This window comes from Meles meles, chromosome 10 (genome assembly GCF_922984935.1).
Source record: "Meles meles chromosome 10, mMelMel3.1 paternal haplotype, whole genome shotgun sequence".
Lineage (NCBI taxonomy): Eukaryota > Metazoa > Chordata > Mammalia > Carnivora > Mustelidae > Meles > Meles meles.
In genome coordinates, this window is record NC_060075.1 from 3,985,683 (window position 1) to 4,004,224 (window position 18,542).

The 18,542-nt window shown below is 48.3% G+C and overlaps 1 protein-coding gene across 2 annotated transcripts in view; it reads right to left on the reverse strand.

The window, feature by feature from the left end:
• Positions 1-18,542, reverse strand: part of DPP6 (dipeptidyl peptidase like 6) — an 864,911-nt gene that overhangs the window by 780,717 nt on the left and 65,652 nt on the right. Inside the window, exon 1 of one of the 2 annotated variants that reach the window (XM_046020970.1) lies at positions 2,166-2,324. The exons of the other annotated variant lie outside the window; for it this stretch is intronic. Coding sequence (XP_045876926.1) covers positions 2,166-2,216 — 51 coding nt within the window. The 5' untranslated portion in view covers positions 2,217-2,324. Of the gene's footprint in view, positions 1-2,165; positions 2,325-18,542 lie in introns of those variants that run through there. 2 annotated transcript variants of the gene reach the window in all.

The following is an 18,542-nucleotide window of genomic DNA, read 5'->3' on the forward strand; positions in this document are numbered from 1 at the left end:
ATTAAAGCTGCGTGGGTTTCGCTGGAGCATGAAATGTCACATACGGTACAAACCAGACCACAGGGGCATTACCAACGCGAGGACTGACAGAACACGGAAGAAACCGTGACGAAGTCTGGACCTCATTCTCCCTGAGGCCAGCCATGAGCCTCAAACCATGACGGGTTCCTGTAGAATTTGCTAAACTCAGTGCAACTTGTCCTGATTCTACCTACGGACAGCACACACCAAGGAGGCTATGCAGGGAGCACATGGAACATCTTTATTCAGACTATGAGTGAAGAATTCCTTCCAGCCTTATTTTCAGAAGCAAACCCAGAGAGGGAGCAGTGGGAGGGAGGCTTCACAAGTTTTTTGCATATAACATAAAGATGTTGCTAGAGCTCAGCATACCAGCTAAGTCATGAGAAGAAACACCTGTTTGACAACAGATTTAGGTAATGAATCAATAATGTGTCATTATATTACCAATAAAGCTAATTCAAATTCTTTCTTCTGCCTCAGTCCTAAATATGTAGGTTTTACTAGCACATGACGGCATCATATAAAAAGGGAATTATGGGTGCAGGTGGGAATTTAATTGGAAAACATTACTCCACACACGTTTCTACCCTGTTTATACAAAAAAAAAAAAAAAAAAGAAGAAGAAGAAGAAGAAGCTGAACAGCACAATGACTAAAAAGGGAGTGGGAGAGTTAGGGAAACATGTATTTTTACAAACAAGCAGTTAGGTCAGTCAGCCACAGAACCCACAAACAGATGAAGTTCCTTGAGTGAGGGGCTTATCTTTGGGGGCTAGGGGAGGGATCCTGCAAAATAATTCCCTGGATGCAGTTCCTGCTCTCCCAGAGCAATCCTGAATGGAGTGGGACAACTTCAGGCCAGAAGTCCAGCTCCCAACAGGGCTAGCTCCGGCCTCAGCCAGGCAACAGGTGCCTTGCCGTGGGTGTGGCTAACCCAGCCGGATATTTGTTCAATTCGAATGCATTTTTCATTTCTTGTCTCTTTCTGTTTAAAGCAAGACCTCAAAATGGATCACCGACTGGGTTATCCCAAACACACCTCCTGCCACCTGACCCTTCCTCCCAGGACCAGGACACAACCCACCTCCCAAACAACTCTAGACCAAGAGCCTGAAAGCATCCCTGCATTCCCAGCTGTACTCGGAAAACCAGGATACCAATCCCCATCTCATGGAAAGAAAAAAAAAAATTAAATTAAAAAATAAAAAATAGGGACCCTCCTCCTAATCGTCCTGCACCAACCCGGAAAGGGTTAAAACGCCACCCAAATAAACACGCACAGGCACACACACAATTTCCACAGAACAAGATGGCAACCTCCTCGTCCTCGCCGGGAGGTTCCAGCACCCTGACCCCCTCGACCCCACAACCCCGGGGTGCGGGGGACCAGGCGGCCAGAGCGCCGCAGGCGGGTCGCAGGGCGCAGGCGATGGTGTGGCGCGCTGGGAGGCGGATCGCCGGGGTCCCCGAGTTAGCAAAGTTGTGCCTGGGAAGACAGCCCCTAGCCCTGGAGCCCTGAGCCCCCCGCCACCCAGAGGGGGTCTCCCGGCGCACGGCAGATTCTCGGGGGACGCCTGGCCGTTGTCACGCTCGCTGGCACAGTCAGCGCTCTGGGGGAGCAGGGCCCCGCCGGACAGGCGGCCGCCCAGGTGGCAGCCGCCGGAGCAGAGCGAGCGGCGCCGCCCCGAGTGTGCAGGAGGCTCGCTCACCCCAACAGGTCTCGGGCTCCGGGGACGAGCAGCCCCGAGGCCGCGCGGGCATCAGGGCCCGGGGCCCGGGGCCCTCCCCCCGCCGCCGCCGCCACCTCGTCTCTCCGCCGGGCCCCCAGGGCCGTCGCGGGGGTCGGCTTGGAACTCGGGCCGCCCCGCGGCCGCCGCCCCTTCCTCGCCTCGCACACCCACCCCGGGCCCCAAGCCCCACGCGCGGAGGACAGGCACGGCGACCCCGCGAAGTTGCGATGTGCAGACAGGCGGCCGCCCCTCGGCACCCTGGCGGCCGCGCGGGGGCTCGGGTGGGAACTGGGGATGGCGCCGCCGCGGGTCGCGGTCAGCCCGGCGGCTCGGGACTCGCGGGGACAGGAGACCCCCCGCCCCGCTCCGCACGGCGGGCGCCCGGACCCCGCGCCTCGCCCGCCGGACTCACCATCACGTTGCCCTGCATTTTCGCGGTCTTGATCATCGCCTTCTCCTTCATCTCTCCCTAAGTCTGCAGCGACTTCTGGCCCCGGGAAGAGAAACTTAATCCATTGTCCCGGCGGCGAGCGGAGACCGCGCCGGCGACCGCGGGGTGGAGTTGGCTTGGAAGAGCCCCAGTTCCTGCCGGTCTCCGGTGTTCCTGCCGGTCTCCGGTGTCCCCACCTCGGCCCGCCCTCGCCTCTGCCCGGCGGATCACAATAGCGATCAACTCTTTCGGCCGCCGCGAGAGAGGCAGGGAAAGCCGGAGGGGAGGGCGCGCGGGGCGCCGCGCGTTCCGCAGAAGCCGGGGGCCGAGGGCCGGCTGCGAGCCGAGCGGGAGCGGGCGGGGGTCCGGCTCCGACCGCGTGCGTGTCCGGCGGTGGCCGTCAACGCTCCGCCAGCCACAGCGGCGCGGACCCGAGAGGCGCACGCGGGGACCCCGGCGGCGCGGGCGATCCGGGGCTCCTCCGGCAGGCAGCGCGGGGCGCGCCGGTGGCCGCACTTGTCCCTAAGGGCGGGGGGCCCAGCGGGGCGACGGCGACGCCAGGGGCGGGCGGGCGTGTGTGTATGTGTGTGCGTGTGTGTGTGCGCGCGCGTGTGTGTGCGCGTGCGCGCGCGTTCGCACCGGCTGCTCTGCCAGGACTGGGCTGGACCCGGAAGCCTCTGGAGGCAGCAAGAGGACGCGAAGCCACTCTATTTGGGCAGAGCTGGGAGCCCCTCCACCCACACTCGTCCTGGGGAGACGCCCCCTCCCCGGGAGGCCGCGTGTGTGCGCGCGTCGCCCGCACGCTGGGTTCTACGAACGTGCACCAAGGTGATGTGCGCGGGCGCAGCTGCCGCCTCCTGCCCGGCGCGAGCGGCCACCGGCTGCGCCTCTCTCTGGCTGCGCCCGCGGGAAGGAGGCAGCGGCCGGGCAGAGCCAGGCGCGCCGAGCCGGTCGGCCGCCAGTGTGGCGAACCGGAGGGGGAAGTGGAGGGCAGGCCGGGGATGGCAGCTTAGAAATAATGTTGTTGCGAGTTACTGGGGGGCACACGCTGCGTCGCCATGGTTGCGCCCCGGGTCTGCCTCCGACTCTGCCGCCGCGGCAGCTCCTGGCACGGACGCCCTCCCGCGCACCTGGCCTCCCCCGCTCCCTTCCCCGCGGGCCTCCGCCCAGCCGCGGCCCCTCGGCGCCTTTGTGTCTTCGCGTCGGGTCCCTCGGCTTCATACAGCCCAGCCCGGCGCCCCTGGGTCTGCCTGGCCCGGGAACCACCGGGGCGGGCCGTTCGCCCGGGCCCAACCCGACTCCCATTCCTCCGCCCCAAGGGCAGGTTGCCCAGAGACCGCGCCCTGGGTACCGCGATCCCCACCCCTGGGCGCTTCTCGGATTAATCAGTCACCGCCTCGGGTTCGCCCCTGGACACACATGGACGCGCGCTCCCGAGAGCGCGCACGCAGAGGGGGGTCAAATTCAAATGCTGACCAAGCCAGGCCGCTGCCCTGAGCAGACAGAGGATGTCTCCCCGCGCCGCGGCATTCCTCCACGAGGAACCAGGGCGCTCCAAAAACCGGATGTGGACTGCCTCAAGGGACAGGGAAGCATCAGGCTTGAACTCACACGTACGTGTGTGTGTGTGTGTGTGTGTGCGTGTGTGTGTGTGACAGGGAAGCATCAGGCTTGAACTCACACGTGTGTGTGTGTGTGTGTGTGTGTGTGTGTGTACGCGCGCGCGCCCTCGCCTGGGGGGCCTTGGCAACAGTGAGAGGCTGGGAGGGGTCTGAGAAGCTTTTCCTTTTTTTTTTTTTGCATTAACAAAAAAATCGCATGTAAGAATTAGTAAGATGCCACTTTTGAACCCGCAGTGAAGCAGAAAATTCAGAGAAATTCCAACAGTAATTGTATGTAAATTACCCACAATGCCTTCAAACATGCACTTAGTAGACATTATACATAATAAGAACACACAAATAAGAACACACAAGTGTTGGTTTACACGTGAAAACTACCTGTTACTAATGATTTGGCTTAAGAATTGGGTGAAAGAAATTAGTTAACCAAAGCTGAATGCTTGAAAAGTAGCTTCTAGAGAACATGGATTGGTATTTGCCGGGACCATGGAAGGCCGAAGAACATTCCTGCCTTCGGGTTTCATAAGCACTCACCTTCTGTGTTAGGATTCTTAGGGATAGCTTTTCTCCAGAAACGGACCTCCGCACAGATCCTCGCTGTACTACTGAGCTTTACACTAAACCCAGACTGTGGACAAGAAACACCACCAACGTGAATTGGTTGGAAGCAATATTAAGTTGGCGCTTTCCCTTCCTGTAAGGTGGTATTAATTTGTTTGGAACTTCTTTCCCTCTTTCCCAGCAAGAACCAGCCAGTCGGCACTGTCCCCGTGGAGCCTGCCTTTCCCCCCTCCCATCACCACATGATGGAGTAGGGAGGGAAAATCAAGTTAACGGGCCAAAAATTTTTAACCTGCCATTGTTATAACTCCCTTTACATTATCTCTGGAAGTGGGAAGTAGAATAACATGGATTAAACTTTACGTCAATAATAAATCTGTTAACTGACTGAATGTCTTCCCCAAGCCCCCCAAACTGTCAGCCAGAACCACTTGTGTGGGGCATCTGTGTCCTCTCCATGCAGGGCCTCGGCAGAAAGGCCCACAGAAATGACAGCAGGCCTAAAGGGGGAACCCTGTTGGGAATAAGAGAGCAAAGCAGCCCTGAGTAACCAGTAGTGACTCTTCACTCTCTCCAACTCCTCTGCCTTTAGCCGTTGATTGGTGGAAAGCTGGACAGATAAAGAAGGATCCAGGGGCGCCTGGGTGGCTCAGTGGGTGAAGCCTCTGCCTTCGGCTCAGGTCATGATCTCAGGGTCCTGGGATCGAGCCCTGCATTGGGCTCTTTGCTCGGCGGGGAGCCTGCTTCCCCCTCTCTCTCTCTGCCTGCCTCTCTTCCTGCTTGTGATCTCTCACCGTCTCTCTCAAATAAATAAATAAAAATCTTAAAAAAAAAAAAAGAAGGATCCAGAAGAAGGAAAGAAGCCAAGAGTATAAGGGGAAAAAATGCTTAAAATAGGAAGCATCTCCACTGTTTCAGGTAATAATTTTATGAGAAAATTAAAGGAAGGCATATCTGAAGATGACCTTGTGGGCTCAGAACCTCTCTCTCAACCTGGGCTCATGGGTTCAGTCTCTGTCATTTGTTTCCTGCTTCCTTTCCGGTCTGCATGTTTATCCCATTTTCCTCATCTATTTCTGTTAGGTTACGGCACTCAGACCTCCCACGTTTCATAGTGCCCACATCCCATTCACCTTTGCTGACTGCTCATTCATGGACATCTGTTTAATTCTGGAAGGCTCTTTCCAAACCTGCTATGTGTGGCCACAGGGTTACTCCATCTTTCTGGTTCATTCTTAATTTTCGTATTCTTTTCATTAGTGACTGCTTTGATCAAAGTAGCTTTATGCTGAGACTTTTGCAAAATACACAGTTTCGCAACTGACATCAGGTAAGATTTACAAAAGAGGAATAGATTCACCCTGTCATTTGGTCAGTGTTCCTTTCTTGTTACTACTTACAAGAGGTCTGACTTTACCTGGGTAAATTCTACCATCAGGAAACCCAACATGTGAACCCCCAGTGTCTGAAAGTGGTGTTTTTATTAGTCTGGGTTCTCCAGAAAAAAAGAGAACCAATTGGATGTGCACGTGCATATACGTAAATTTAGCTGAAGAAACTGACTCACATGAATTGATGAATTGATCCATGCCAAGATCTGCAGTCAGGAAGCTGAGGTCCAGGAGAAGAAGTGGTTTAAGTTCCAGTCCACAAGTCAGCAGACTCAAGACTCAAGAAGAGACTACGTTTCCATTTGAGTCCAAAGTCAGGAAAAAACTGACGTCCCAGCTCAAGGCGGTCAGGAAAAAGGACTGCCCACTTAATAAGCTTTGGTTGTTCTACTCTAGTCTTCATCTGGTTGGGCAAGGTCCACCCACATCAAGGAATGTAACCTGCTTTACTCAGTCTACTGATTCCAATGGTAATCTTATCCAGAAACACCCAGAATCACGTTTGACTGATAAACCAGACACCCCGTGGCCCAGTCAAGTTGACTTAAAAAATTAACCAGCACAGTCCATGGGGAAAGAGAGTGATTACTCTTATCACAAGCTAATCGTTTTCTCACAGATTAAGTCATTGCCTACGTTCATTAAAATATGAGCTTTCTCGGGGTGCCTGGGTGGCTCAGTGGGTTAAAGCCTCTGCTTTCGGCTCAGGTCATGATCTCAGGATCCTGGGATCCAGCCCCATGTCAGGCTCTCTGCTCAGCAGGAAGCCTGCTTCCTCCTCTCTCTCTGCCTGCTTCTCTGCCTACTTGTGATCTCTGTCTGTCAAATAAATAAACAAAATCTTTAAAAAAATAAATAAAATAAAATATGAGCTTTCTTACTGCATTGAAAATCTTATTCATTCTATATAACTTGATTTACCCTTAAATATTCAGGAAGGTATATTATGGAAAGAAATGAGAGCTGTCGGTATTAATTTTACAAAATATACAGGTGTCACAATGAATTTGAGAAAGCATTCAGGAATTCAATTAACTGAGGACATGTAGCAACACTAATGATATACCAAGAACAATGATTTTATTATGGAAAAAAGTCCTTGTCCTCAATATCTTCACAAAATCTGGTGGGAGACACCAAAATTAACAATATGGACGACAACAACAACAGTAAGAATACAAAGAGGATACGAGAATATAACTTGGCTTGTAGATGTTTGGGCAAATATCAGAGAAAACTAAAACAAGAGGGGACGGCTGAAATACATCCCAGAGTCGTCACATGAAGGTAGACAGCAATGACCTGAAGGCAAGGAAGGGAGAGCCGGCAGACGAACCCCACGAGTAGCTGAGGAAGCTAATGCAGGGGTGGATAATGGGGGTGGCGGTGGAGAGACGCTTCGAGACCAGCAGTGAGGGCTACATGAGCCACCACTTATGGGGAAGGCAGCGCTGAGGTCCAGGCACTCAGCTGGAGACCAACAGCCAGAGCCACCATGAACCTCCTCGAATGTCCCCTACAAAGGCAGGTGGCAAGGCGACGCAGAAATCCTGCAGGAAGTCTGAGCAAGGAACAGTAGGGATGTGGACATCGTGGCAAGCGGTTTGGATGAGAGAAGGGTCATTTGTGGATCGTCCGTATAAAACCACAAGTCCGAGGTCACCTCATCCCGCACCTGACACGCTTCCCGCCTGCACCTTCATAGCAGTGCACCGGCATGTGACCAAGACATGGGAGCCACAGTTAGTATCAGCTCAGTGATAACGTAACATTAAATCGCTATGTCGGCCACTTAAACACGGACCTTGCTTACAGCGAGAAGAGCACCTAGAACTCATCACACATACTCGTTTCTTTGTCCGCCTGCCTGTACCACATTCAGGGTATCAAATGCCATGCTTCTCTTTGCCCCCTCAAGCTCTCAAACTGTGACCGATAGAGACGAGGTGTCCAAGGGGCGCCTGGATGGCTCAGTTGAGTGTCTGACTCTCAGTCTCGGCTCAGGTCATCATCTCAGGGTCATGAGGTGGACCCCTGCCTTGACCCACACGCAAGAGCTCTCCACTCGGAGGGGAGTCTGCTTCCCCTCTCCCTCTGCCCCTTCCTGTCGCTTGTGAGTGCTCTTTCTCTCTCTCAAATAAATAAATAAATCTTATAAGAAAAAAAAAAAGTAGGTGTTCTATACATGTGTCTGGAACACATGGACCAAGGAATGAAGGGACATCTGTACCACGGTCTCTCTTCCACGGCCTCTCAATGAAGAACTGACATCACACAATATTTAAATAAACCTCATTTTAAAAATTTATTTTATTTAAGATTTTATTTATTTATTTGACAGACAGAGATCACAAGGAGGCAGAAAGAGAGAGAGAAGAAGAAACAGGCTCCTCGCTGAGCAGAGAGCCTGACACGGGGCTCGATCCCAGGACCCTGAGATCATGACCTGAGCTGAAGGCAGAGGCTTTAACCCACTGAGCCACCCAGGCGCCCCAAATCTCTCTTTTTGTAAAACCTGGTGACGTTGTTCTATTGCCAGAAAAGTTATCTGAGAAATCCCAAGTGTGTTCGTAAACAACCCTCCAGATTTAATTAGAAGACCTTTATCTCTGGCAATGTTTCACTTTGCCAAAACAGACCAAGAGTTAGGGAAACTATCTGAGTTGATCTCTATCTCTGGCCTTGCTTAATCCAGCAGGGTTATTTTCTGGATCCATGGAAATCACCAACATCTCAGGGAAAAAGGAATAATTCTGACCCAATCCTTTCCATGAGATAGGTGTGGTGGTCCTCTATGTCGGATCATAGACTTGTATGGAGCAAAATACAGAGTTCAGAGTCTTTTTCTCCCCACACTGGTCTCTGAGCAGTACTGCGTGTGTTCTACCGCATACCCCCCACGGCCGACTGGCGGCACAGAGGACGGAGAAGCTGGGCTCCATATCCGTCACGCTACACTTCTCAATATTCTAGCCCCCGCCACCCCGACCATTTCAACCACTCAGCTAATGGAGTCCTTACTCAATGTCCATTAACACCTCTCCACCCCTGCTGTATCTTGCTGCTATGAAATACCTTATGAAGGAAGGAAGGGTAAGAAGTTTTAAACTATGGATATAGCTCTTTGATACGTTAACAATAGTTGTATAAAGCAGCTTTGTAGATGAGCAAATTATTGGAAAATAAAAGCAGCTAAATGTATGAGAATCCTATTATCCTTAGGTGGTGTGAAATTCCTTTATATAACATCTATTTCATGGAACCGGTAGAACAGAATATATATTTTAGGATTCCTGTGGAATCTCTTATAGAAGAGAAATGACCCAACACTTATGAGCCAAAAGTAATGGACACAGAAAGTGTATTTAAGCAGAGAGGGATTTTAATTTACTTGTAAGATGTTGCAGCCAGTTACAGAGCTGGAAACACAGAGATCTCTTGACTTCTGCCGGGATTCTTTTCACTGAGCTCGAGAGGATGCGTGCCCAAAAAGAAATGAAAACCTGGTAAACCGACACCTGTCTCAGTAATCAAGAAAAGCCCATCCTACGTGTTTTGGAGTTTCGAGTCCCACTGAGAATCTGTAGCTGGAGCATATACACAACACCTATTATTTCCTGCCTGCAAAAACTGCCACAGGCATATTCATTTAAAAACAAGGTTGACTGTTTCATTTTTCAACAAAAATGATATTAACTCAAAGCCACGATGAACTACCATTTCGTACCCACTAAAGCTGCTATAATAAAAATGTCAGATAATAAGTGTTGGTGAGGATGTAGGAAAATTTGAACCTCTGTGTGTTACTGGGGGAAGCGTAAAATGGTACCACTGCTGTGAGAACAATCTGGCTGTTCCTCAAAGGGCTGGGCATAAAATTACCGTTTGACCCCGCAGTTCCACCTGGGTATATATACTCAAGAGAAGTGAAAACATATGCCCACCAAAACTCGTAGGGAGACGTGCATGGGGCAAAACACAAACGTTCAGAGCAGCATTATTTACAATAGGCAAAAGGGGGAAATCCCCGAAAGTCCATCAACTAATGAACAGATAAGTTAAATGGCATATTTCTATACAGTGATATTATTCAGACATAAAAGGAATTAAGTACTGATTCATGTTACAGCATAAAGGAATCTTATGAACATTTTATGTTACGTGAAAGAAGCCAGTCACAAAAGACCACAGAGGGTATGATTCCATTCACATGAAATGTCCAGAATAGGAAATCTACACAGAAAGAGAGGTAGTTACTGGATTAGATCGGAAGGGGCGGTTGTGGTGACCACGGATCTGAAGTGACCACAAAAGGATACAAAGACATTCTTTTTTTTTTTTTACTATTTTATTTATTTGACAGAGAGAAATCACAACTAGGCAGAGAGAGGAGGAAGCAGGCTCCCTGTGGAGCAGAGAGCCCGATGCGGGGCTCGATCCCAGAACCCCGAGATCATGACCTGAGCCGAAGGCAGAGGCTTTAACCCACCAAACCACCCAGGTGCCCCACAAAAACATTCTTTTTGGGATGATGAAACACTCTAAGATTGACAGCTGCACAATTCTGTACACATGCTTAAAAATACTGAGTTGTACACTTAAAAAGGGTGGGCTTCCTTGGGCAAAAGTCATCTCATTGAAACTATTTTTTAAAAGACGATGAGTGAAAAAAATAAATAAAAATAAATAAAAAAGACTACAAGTGAAGAAAAGGAAAAGCCTAAGAGGATTTTGTACCTAGAAGGTTTTAAAATTTTAACTTAGAGACTAAAATTGGACATAAAAGTCTACTGCATATGGGAACAGCTATATAATAAAATACGAAATGCAAATTGTGTCAAAAGACTGACTAACAAAGCCTTATTTTAAGTAGAAATAAAACATTTAAGGTAGAATATCTTATTTAATTATCATTATTTAAGATAAACCCATCTTCTTATACATGTATTTTTCTATAAATTGTTTACTCATAATATTTGCTCATCCCCCCCATTGGTCTTTTCTCATATTAATTTGTATTTTTTAGCACGAGAAATTTTACTCTTGAGGACAGGTATTTTAAGTAACATGTTACTCATTTGTTGTTTAGTTTTAAACTAATTTAATTGCATAAGTATTATGAATATGTTCCAAATAGTTTTAATGCATTAAGATTGACTTTTGACTTGCTAAAATATTTGAAGAAACCCAAAATATAAAAAAACAATGTTGAGGCCACCAAAGCTAGCTTGTTTCCCTTTGCAAGTGCAAACACAGCCTGAGTTTGTATCTGTAATTTCACTTAGGAAAACAAAAATTCTAGGAGAGAATATTTTAGGCATTATTTAGGCAGAGCTTCTAAAACCAAAACAAAAGAAAAAACCTCAGACTCTAAGTTAAGAACTAGCTAGGTCTATTTTGTGAGGTCAGCCCACCCTGAGTGGCGTGAAGCTAACGATAAAAATGGCATTAGCTGTTGTTAAAGACGGCAGACATACAACCAGAAATGTAGAGCTGAAACGTCAGAGCAGAGCCTGGATTGGATCTGACTTTGATGTTGATGGGCCAGTGGCTGTGGGCAAATGACCACAGTTCTCCCAGCTTTGGTAGGTCAGCAAGAGTTATTAAAGGAAGCGCCTTTCCTACCAACCAACCTACCAACCTACCTTCCTTCTTTCCTTTTCTCCCTCCCTTCCTTCCTTCTTTCTTTTGTCTTTTAAAATCTTATTCCATATTTTCTAACTGCATCTAATATAACTCCCTCCTGTTTTTTTAAATAATTTTTCTGCCCCTCCTTTTCATCTTTCTCCTCCCCTTTATTTCTCAAGTCCAAATAAAGACTCAGCAAAGTAGTAATGGAGATGAGGTACTTGGACACAGTAAAGGCCACATATGACAGCCCAGAGCTGACATCACACTCAATGGTGAACAACCAAAAGCTTTCCCATAAGATCAGAAATGAGACAAAGATGCCCACTCTTGCCACTTTTACTCAGAATAGTATTGAAAGTCATAGCCACAGCAATTAGGCAGGAAAAAGAAATAAAAGGCGTCCAAATTGAAAAGGAGGAGGTAAACCGTCACTATTTGCAGATGACATCACACTATATATATAAAACCCTAAAGATCCCACCAAAAAAACTGTTAACACTAAAAACTAAATCATGAAATTTGCACAATGCAAACATAATATACAGAAATCTGTTGCATTTCTATACATCAATAATGAACAGAAAGAGAAATTTAAAATATAATCCCATATACAATCACATCAAAAAGAATAAAACATGAATAAATTTAACCAAGGAGGTAAAAAAGTTACACACTGAAAACTATGACAATGATAGAAGAAATTGAAGAAGACACAAAAAAATGGAAAGAAATTCCATACTCATGGATTCCAATGGAAGAATTAATATTCTTAAAATGTCCATACTCCCCAAACAACATGCAATTCTTATCAAAATCCCAATGGCATTTTTCTACAGAATGATAACAAAGAAATTTTAAATTTCTATGGAAACACAAAGACCCAAATAGCCAAAGCAATCTTTTTTTTTTTTTAAGATCTCATTTATTTATTTCAGAGAGAGAGAGCATAACCAGGGGGAGGGGGAGAGGGAGAGGGAGAAGCAGACTCCCTGCTGAGCAAGGAGCCCAACACAGGATCAATCCCAGGACCCTGGGGTCATGTCCTGAGCCAAAGGAAGATGCTTAACTAACTGAACGATCCAGAAGGCCCTAGCCAAAACAGTCTTCAGAAAGAACAAAAGTGGACCTAGCACACACCCCAATTTCAAACTATATTACAAAACTATAGTACTTGATCTCTGTCTGTCAAATAAATAAAAAAATCCTTAAAAAAAAAAAAAAAAAAACTATAGTACTTAGAACAGTTTGGTACTGGCATAAAAACAGACACACAGACCAATGGAGAAGAACAGAAAACCCAGAAATAAGCCCATGATTACACAGTCAATGAATTATGGCCAAGGAACCAAGAGTATAGAACAAAGACAGTCTGTTCAGTAATGATGCTGGGAAAACTGGACAGCAATATGCAAAAAATGAAACTGGGCCTTTCTTACACCAAAAAAAACACTAAGTCAAAATGGTTTAAACACTTGATGTAAGACCCGAAACCATAAAGCTCTTAGAAGAAAACAGAGGTGATACACTCCTTAACATCAGTCTTGGTGATCATTGGCTTTGGATGGGACGCCAAAAGAAAAGCTAACAAAAGCAAAAATAAACAGGTGAGAGCACATGAAATTAAAAAGATTTTTGCACAGCAAAGGAAACCATCGACAAAATGACTAAATGTGAGACAGTATTTGCAAATCATATCTACTAAAGGGTAGATCCAAAATACGTAAAGAGTTCATACAACTCAACAGCAAAAATAAACAGTTTGATTTAAAAAATGGGTAGAGGATCTGAATTGACATCTTCCCAAGAAGACGTATAGATATAGCCCAGCTACATGAAAAGATGTTCAACACGCCTAATGGCCAGGGAAATGCAAATCAAAACCACAAGGAGATATTACCTTACACCTGCTACAAAGACATATCAAAAAGATAAGAAGTAGCGAGTGCTGCGAGGAGGTGGAGTAAAGGGGACCCTCATGTTGGTGGGAATGTAAATTGGTGCCAGCTGCTCCGGAGAATAGTGTCAAGGGTCCTCAAAGAACTAAAGACAGAACTACCGTATGATCCAGCAATTCCACTTCCGGGTGCTCACGCGAAGAAAGCATAAACACTGACTTGGAAAGATACCTGCACCCCCCATATTCCCTGGGACATTATTCACAATAGCCAAGATAGAGACACAACCTCAAGGCCCACCGACAGCTGAACAGGTGAAGAATGACATTCTGGGAGGACGACGCTAACGGAAATAAACCAGACAGAGAAAGACAAATACCATATGATCTAATCTGTGGAAATGTGAAAAGATAAAAATAAAAACACAAGATCAAGGATACAGGGAACAGACCGGAAAGTTCCCAAAGGCAGGGGTCAGAGATGCACAAAGTGGGTGAAGGCAGTCAAAAGGTACAAACTTCCAGGTACGAGATAATTAAGTCCTGCAGAGGTAATGTAAAGCATGGCAGTTATAATTAGTAATACCAAATCATGTAATTGAAAGTTGCTAAGAGAATAAATCTTAAAAGTTCTCAACGTAAGAAAAGGATTCTCTAACTGTATATGGTGCTGAATGTTAACTGAACTTACTGTGGTGATCACTTGGCAATACCTACAAATATCAGTCATTATGTTGTACACCTGAAACGTAACGCTGTATGTCAATTACACCACAATTAAAAAACAATAATCATTATAATTAGATTCCATAAAAAACTCCAAGCAAACGGGTTTGGAGAGCCTCCAGGCTGATGAACACATGGAAGTCCAGGGAGAGCGGCAAGTCTGGGCGGAGCAGGGACACTGGGTGTCCTTCCCCCATACCCTGCCCTATGTACCTCTTCATCTAACCCTCCATCTGTACCCTTTATAAGGAATGAATAAATCTAAGTAAAATATTCCACTGAGTTCTTTGAGGCGTTATATTCAATCACGGAGAAGGGGGTCATGGACCCTCAATTTGTAGTCAAGTTGGAGAGAAACAGAGCTAGCCTGGGGATTTGCAATTGGTATATTGCAGGGGAAGCAAGGTCTCATGGGACCGAGCCCTTCATGTGTGGGGTCTGGGCTAAGTCCAGCTAGTTAGTAGTGGGACTGATTTGAGGTGTAGGCACCTTGCTGTATCCAGACATTTGAAGAATCCGTTACTGTGGGTAGTACCCTCTCCTCTACATTTGGTGTTAGAACTGTTCTGTGCGTAGAAAAAAAATGGTTCCTTTTAGGGTTTCTCCTCTAAAGAACTGTTACCACCAAACTGTCCTTTGAGTCATGCCATCTGTTAACATGGAAAAATTCAATAAAAAATAAAATGGTCCTATCACACGGCATCGCATGAAGCCCACTGCCTTTAATTTATATAAAGCCTTTTCTTCTAATAAAGAAAATTAATTAACCTAAAAGTTTCTAATTGTCTACATATGACTTAAAAAGAAGCATTTATCTGTGATAACCGACGAGGAACATTTAGCAAGCGGTGAAAATGCGGGAGAGACCATAATTTCCACGTCTGATACGGGGAAGGATAATAAAAATGCAATTCTGTAACGCCTGCTACTTTACGAAGCATCTCAGTGATGCTTTTAAACATCAACATATTCTCCATAATGAAAAAGGGGTACGTGGGCAGAGAGCATTAATTTCTCTCCCCCTGCTTTGCCTGTTAGGGGTGTGTCTGAGTGTCCAAATGCCGAAGGTTAAACTGTCAGCTGTCTCAGGTGATGAGGAAAGAAGACGATGAGTTGGAATATTCCCTTAATGGCTCTGAAGCCAGCGAAGCGATGACAGGAGGTGGTTTCAAGGACCACGGAAGCACCTACTGCGGAAGTAGCAGGGCACCCACACGGGGACATGGAGGGAAGGCTAACAAAGAGGGTTCTTAAAGGTGAAGGCAAGATTGGGGAAACCACCAAATACAGTGCAGTACCAGGGGCTCGTAACTGGGGAGCAGAGGCCGCTGGATCCCGGAAAGGGAGGCTGGGAGACAGGGATGCCCAACAGAAGCTGCGGTTGGGGAACTGGGTGTGGAGAACTGGGGAGGTACAGGAAAAGTGCTCTGCCCTTGCTCCCCTGCCCTCCCCTCCCTTCAGCCCAACCCCCGGAGAAGCCGCAGGGCAAGGACGCCATCCGTGCAAGTCAGCTTCCCGGGACACTGAGAGGGTGGAGGAGACGGAAGAGGCACCTGCAGGGGAAGAAGGGGTCCTTGGAGAGCCCACGTCCCCCGATGTGGTGGAGAGTCCCCGGAATGCCAAAGGACTTGAAATTGGATATTTTGCGAGTCAGTCCTTTAGACCAAGACTGAATATACTGGGAAAACGGTGCAATCTTCTTCAGTCGACGCGGGGTCACAATACTGATTCAGACGATGAAAATGACAGTGACATCAGCAAGCCCGTGTCGTGGCAGCGATGTAGCAGACATGCCCCTCGTGCTCGCATGCCCAGCCAGCTTAGCCCTGGCAACAGCCCGTCAGCAGGTGCCTGCCTGTGTGTCCCTGGTGGGGACGGGAACCGGAGGGACACCACTTGTCCATGACTCATCCGGAGTCCCAGTGGCATATGTGTGTCCTGGAATTTCTACCCCGTGCAGCTTAGGACACCAATTTCGGCCCTCCTGTCTCCTGCTCTCCTGCCTGCCGTCACCTAGAAGGCCACCGGTCATGGAGCCCGAGGTTCTTCACCGTCTTCACTGACATCTGATCACTGGCCTCACCCGGTTCCCGTGGACGCTAGGTGCCCTGACATCTTGGAGTCAAGGCTAGAAGATGTGTCCCGAGTCTGAGCTGGATGAGGGGTCAGGTCACATCTTGGTCCTCTCAGGCTGTTTTGACAATGAACCACAGGTGCGGTCGCGCTGGAGGCTGAGTCCAAGGAGAAGGAGCCTGTGGCTTCGGCTTCCCAGCCATAGACCTGGGGCTTGTCCGCCTGGTTGTGCCTCCCAGGGCAGGCAGCGAGCTCTCCGGGGCTCTTGTTAGAAGGGCACCAGAGCCCCGAAACAGTCCCCACATTGAGGACCTGCTCTGACCCTACTCACCTCCCAATGGCTGCATCCTTGGGGGCAGGGTTTCCACCTATGAATTTTGAGCGGACACAGACATTCGGCCCATCAGAGTCGGAGCCCCCTTCCCGAACGTGCCTGACCCCCTCTCTTCCCTCCCGGCCCGGCGGTGCGGGGAGACATCACTGGCCGCCGCGCCGCTTCCCATCTTCTGATCCAGCCTGTGGATCTGTTCTCGTTCCATGGGCCACACTCCCGGTGTAAAGACGCAGCCTCCCTGGGAAACGCCGAACACGTTCGCGCAGAACCCCGAATGCATGTACACAGCCATGACATTCTGAACTGCAGAGCAGAAGCATCACTTTGCCGCAGCACCGCACCCCACAGCAAACCGTCGCGCGGCCGGATGCTGCCTTGATCGTCGCAGATCAGGATAACCACATGCTCTCCCCGGCAGCGCCACCGAATCGAGCCATGCCCTTCCCCACCTGCGTTCGGGGACTCCCGCGTAGGGAAGGGAGAGGACGATCGCGTCTGCATTACACATCTCTGCTTAAAGCTGGAGGAAAGAGACCCAGGTCTGTCTCCAAGCAGCGCGTGGAGAATTACTGTGAATGGGAGCCGAGGGCAGGTGTCCTCAACACAGCAAGCTGGAAACGTCCTCCGGGAGAGGGCTCTCGGGCCGCCCGAGGTTCTTGGAAATACCCACGCATGACTCATCCGGTCATTTGGAGCCTCTGTGCGAGCTGCGGGCGGTGGGGGCAGGGGAGGGCATTCATAGAAGAAAGGCGGGAAGGAGGAGCGGAGAGCCCGCGTCAGGCCTTGGGCACCCCCCCCCCCCCGCCCTGCAGAAATCCTTGCTGTCACCAGCATCTCTGTGCTCCCCCTACACGCAGACTGTCCCCCACACCTGTCTGCGGCAGGACCACCTCCCGGGCATGGCGTCGCTGGATGGTCGTCTGGGCCCTGTCTTGCTCCCAAACCCCCCAGACCACACGTCTATAGGTAAAGAGTTCACCCCGATTCAGAGGAGTCTCTCTCACAACTGATCACAGAGAAAAAGATCTTGTGTGTTTGAAGCGAGAAGGGGGAAGGGAAGAAGAAGAGGCAACAAGGGAAAGCCTACAGCGGGAGCGAGGCTGGCAGAGCGCCTCCCACGCTGTCCTTAGCAGACGTATGTAAATGACTAATTAGAATGAGGAGGGACACACACATCAGTATGTAAATGACACTTGAACAAAATTCACAACACCACAATTTTAGAGCTGGAGAGAACCCTGGACTCAACTGGGAACCAATTTAGAATACTTTCATACAATTAGTTTAGTTCAGGAACCGGCTTGCCATTTGTACAAAGGACAGCCTATCTTGACCACATCCAAATGATCCCAGATTTGCACATACGTGGTATTGTCCTCGGGAGGCTTTAGTCCCCTGCAGCTCTGACGGGAATCAGAGCCGGGAAGCCCAACATGGGCAAAATCTTCACAGCCCCATCTTCTAGGGAAGTGTTCTAGAGATGCACTTATGTGCTAAGCCCGGCATTAGTCTAGATATAACATCTATTCTGCATTGGCTTTAGTCTAGCTGATGTCTTCATACAACACAAACAGTGGACGCTAGCATTCACTGAAAAAAAAAAACATCATCCCAAATGACTTAACATTCAAAGTCTATCCCCAAACATTTTCCGGTAGAAGAATCATGGCTTTGTTCCAAAGCCACAGCTAGAAAGCTGTGAGCAGGGGCTGGGCAGATAGGACATTTTTCAAGTGGTCGAAATAGCTCCTTTCTGATAGAATTTTAGATTTTGTGTTGAGCTTAGCACTTTAAATATTGACTATAGCAACTGGTGCCAATAATTTCACACACACACACACATGCAATGAAATAGGGAGTTCCCGAGCTCTAAGGACACACATACTAATAAGCATAAATTGGAATTATGTACAATGTCTTCCAAAAAAACCTACACGTTAAGGACTTTGCTTAACCAGTTTGAAAAGAGAAACAATTAAAATTTTTAATGAAAGCTCTAGTGGAGTTTGTAACCTAAACATGTGGTCTTGTAAGGAGACAAATCATTTCCATTTTTACGAATCTTCCTTGCAAAGGAAAAGGAGTTAATTTGGAGCGTGTATTATAATTTTCATCCCAATTTTCTGT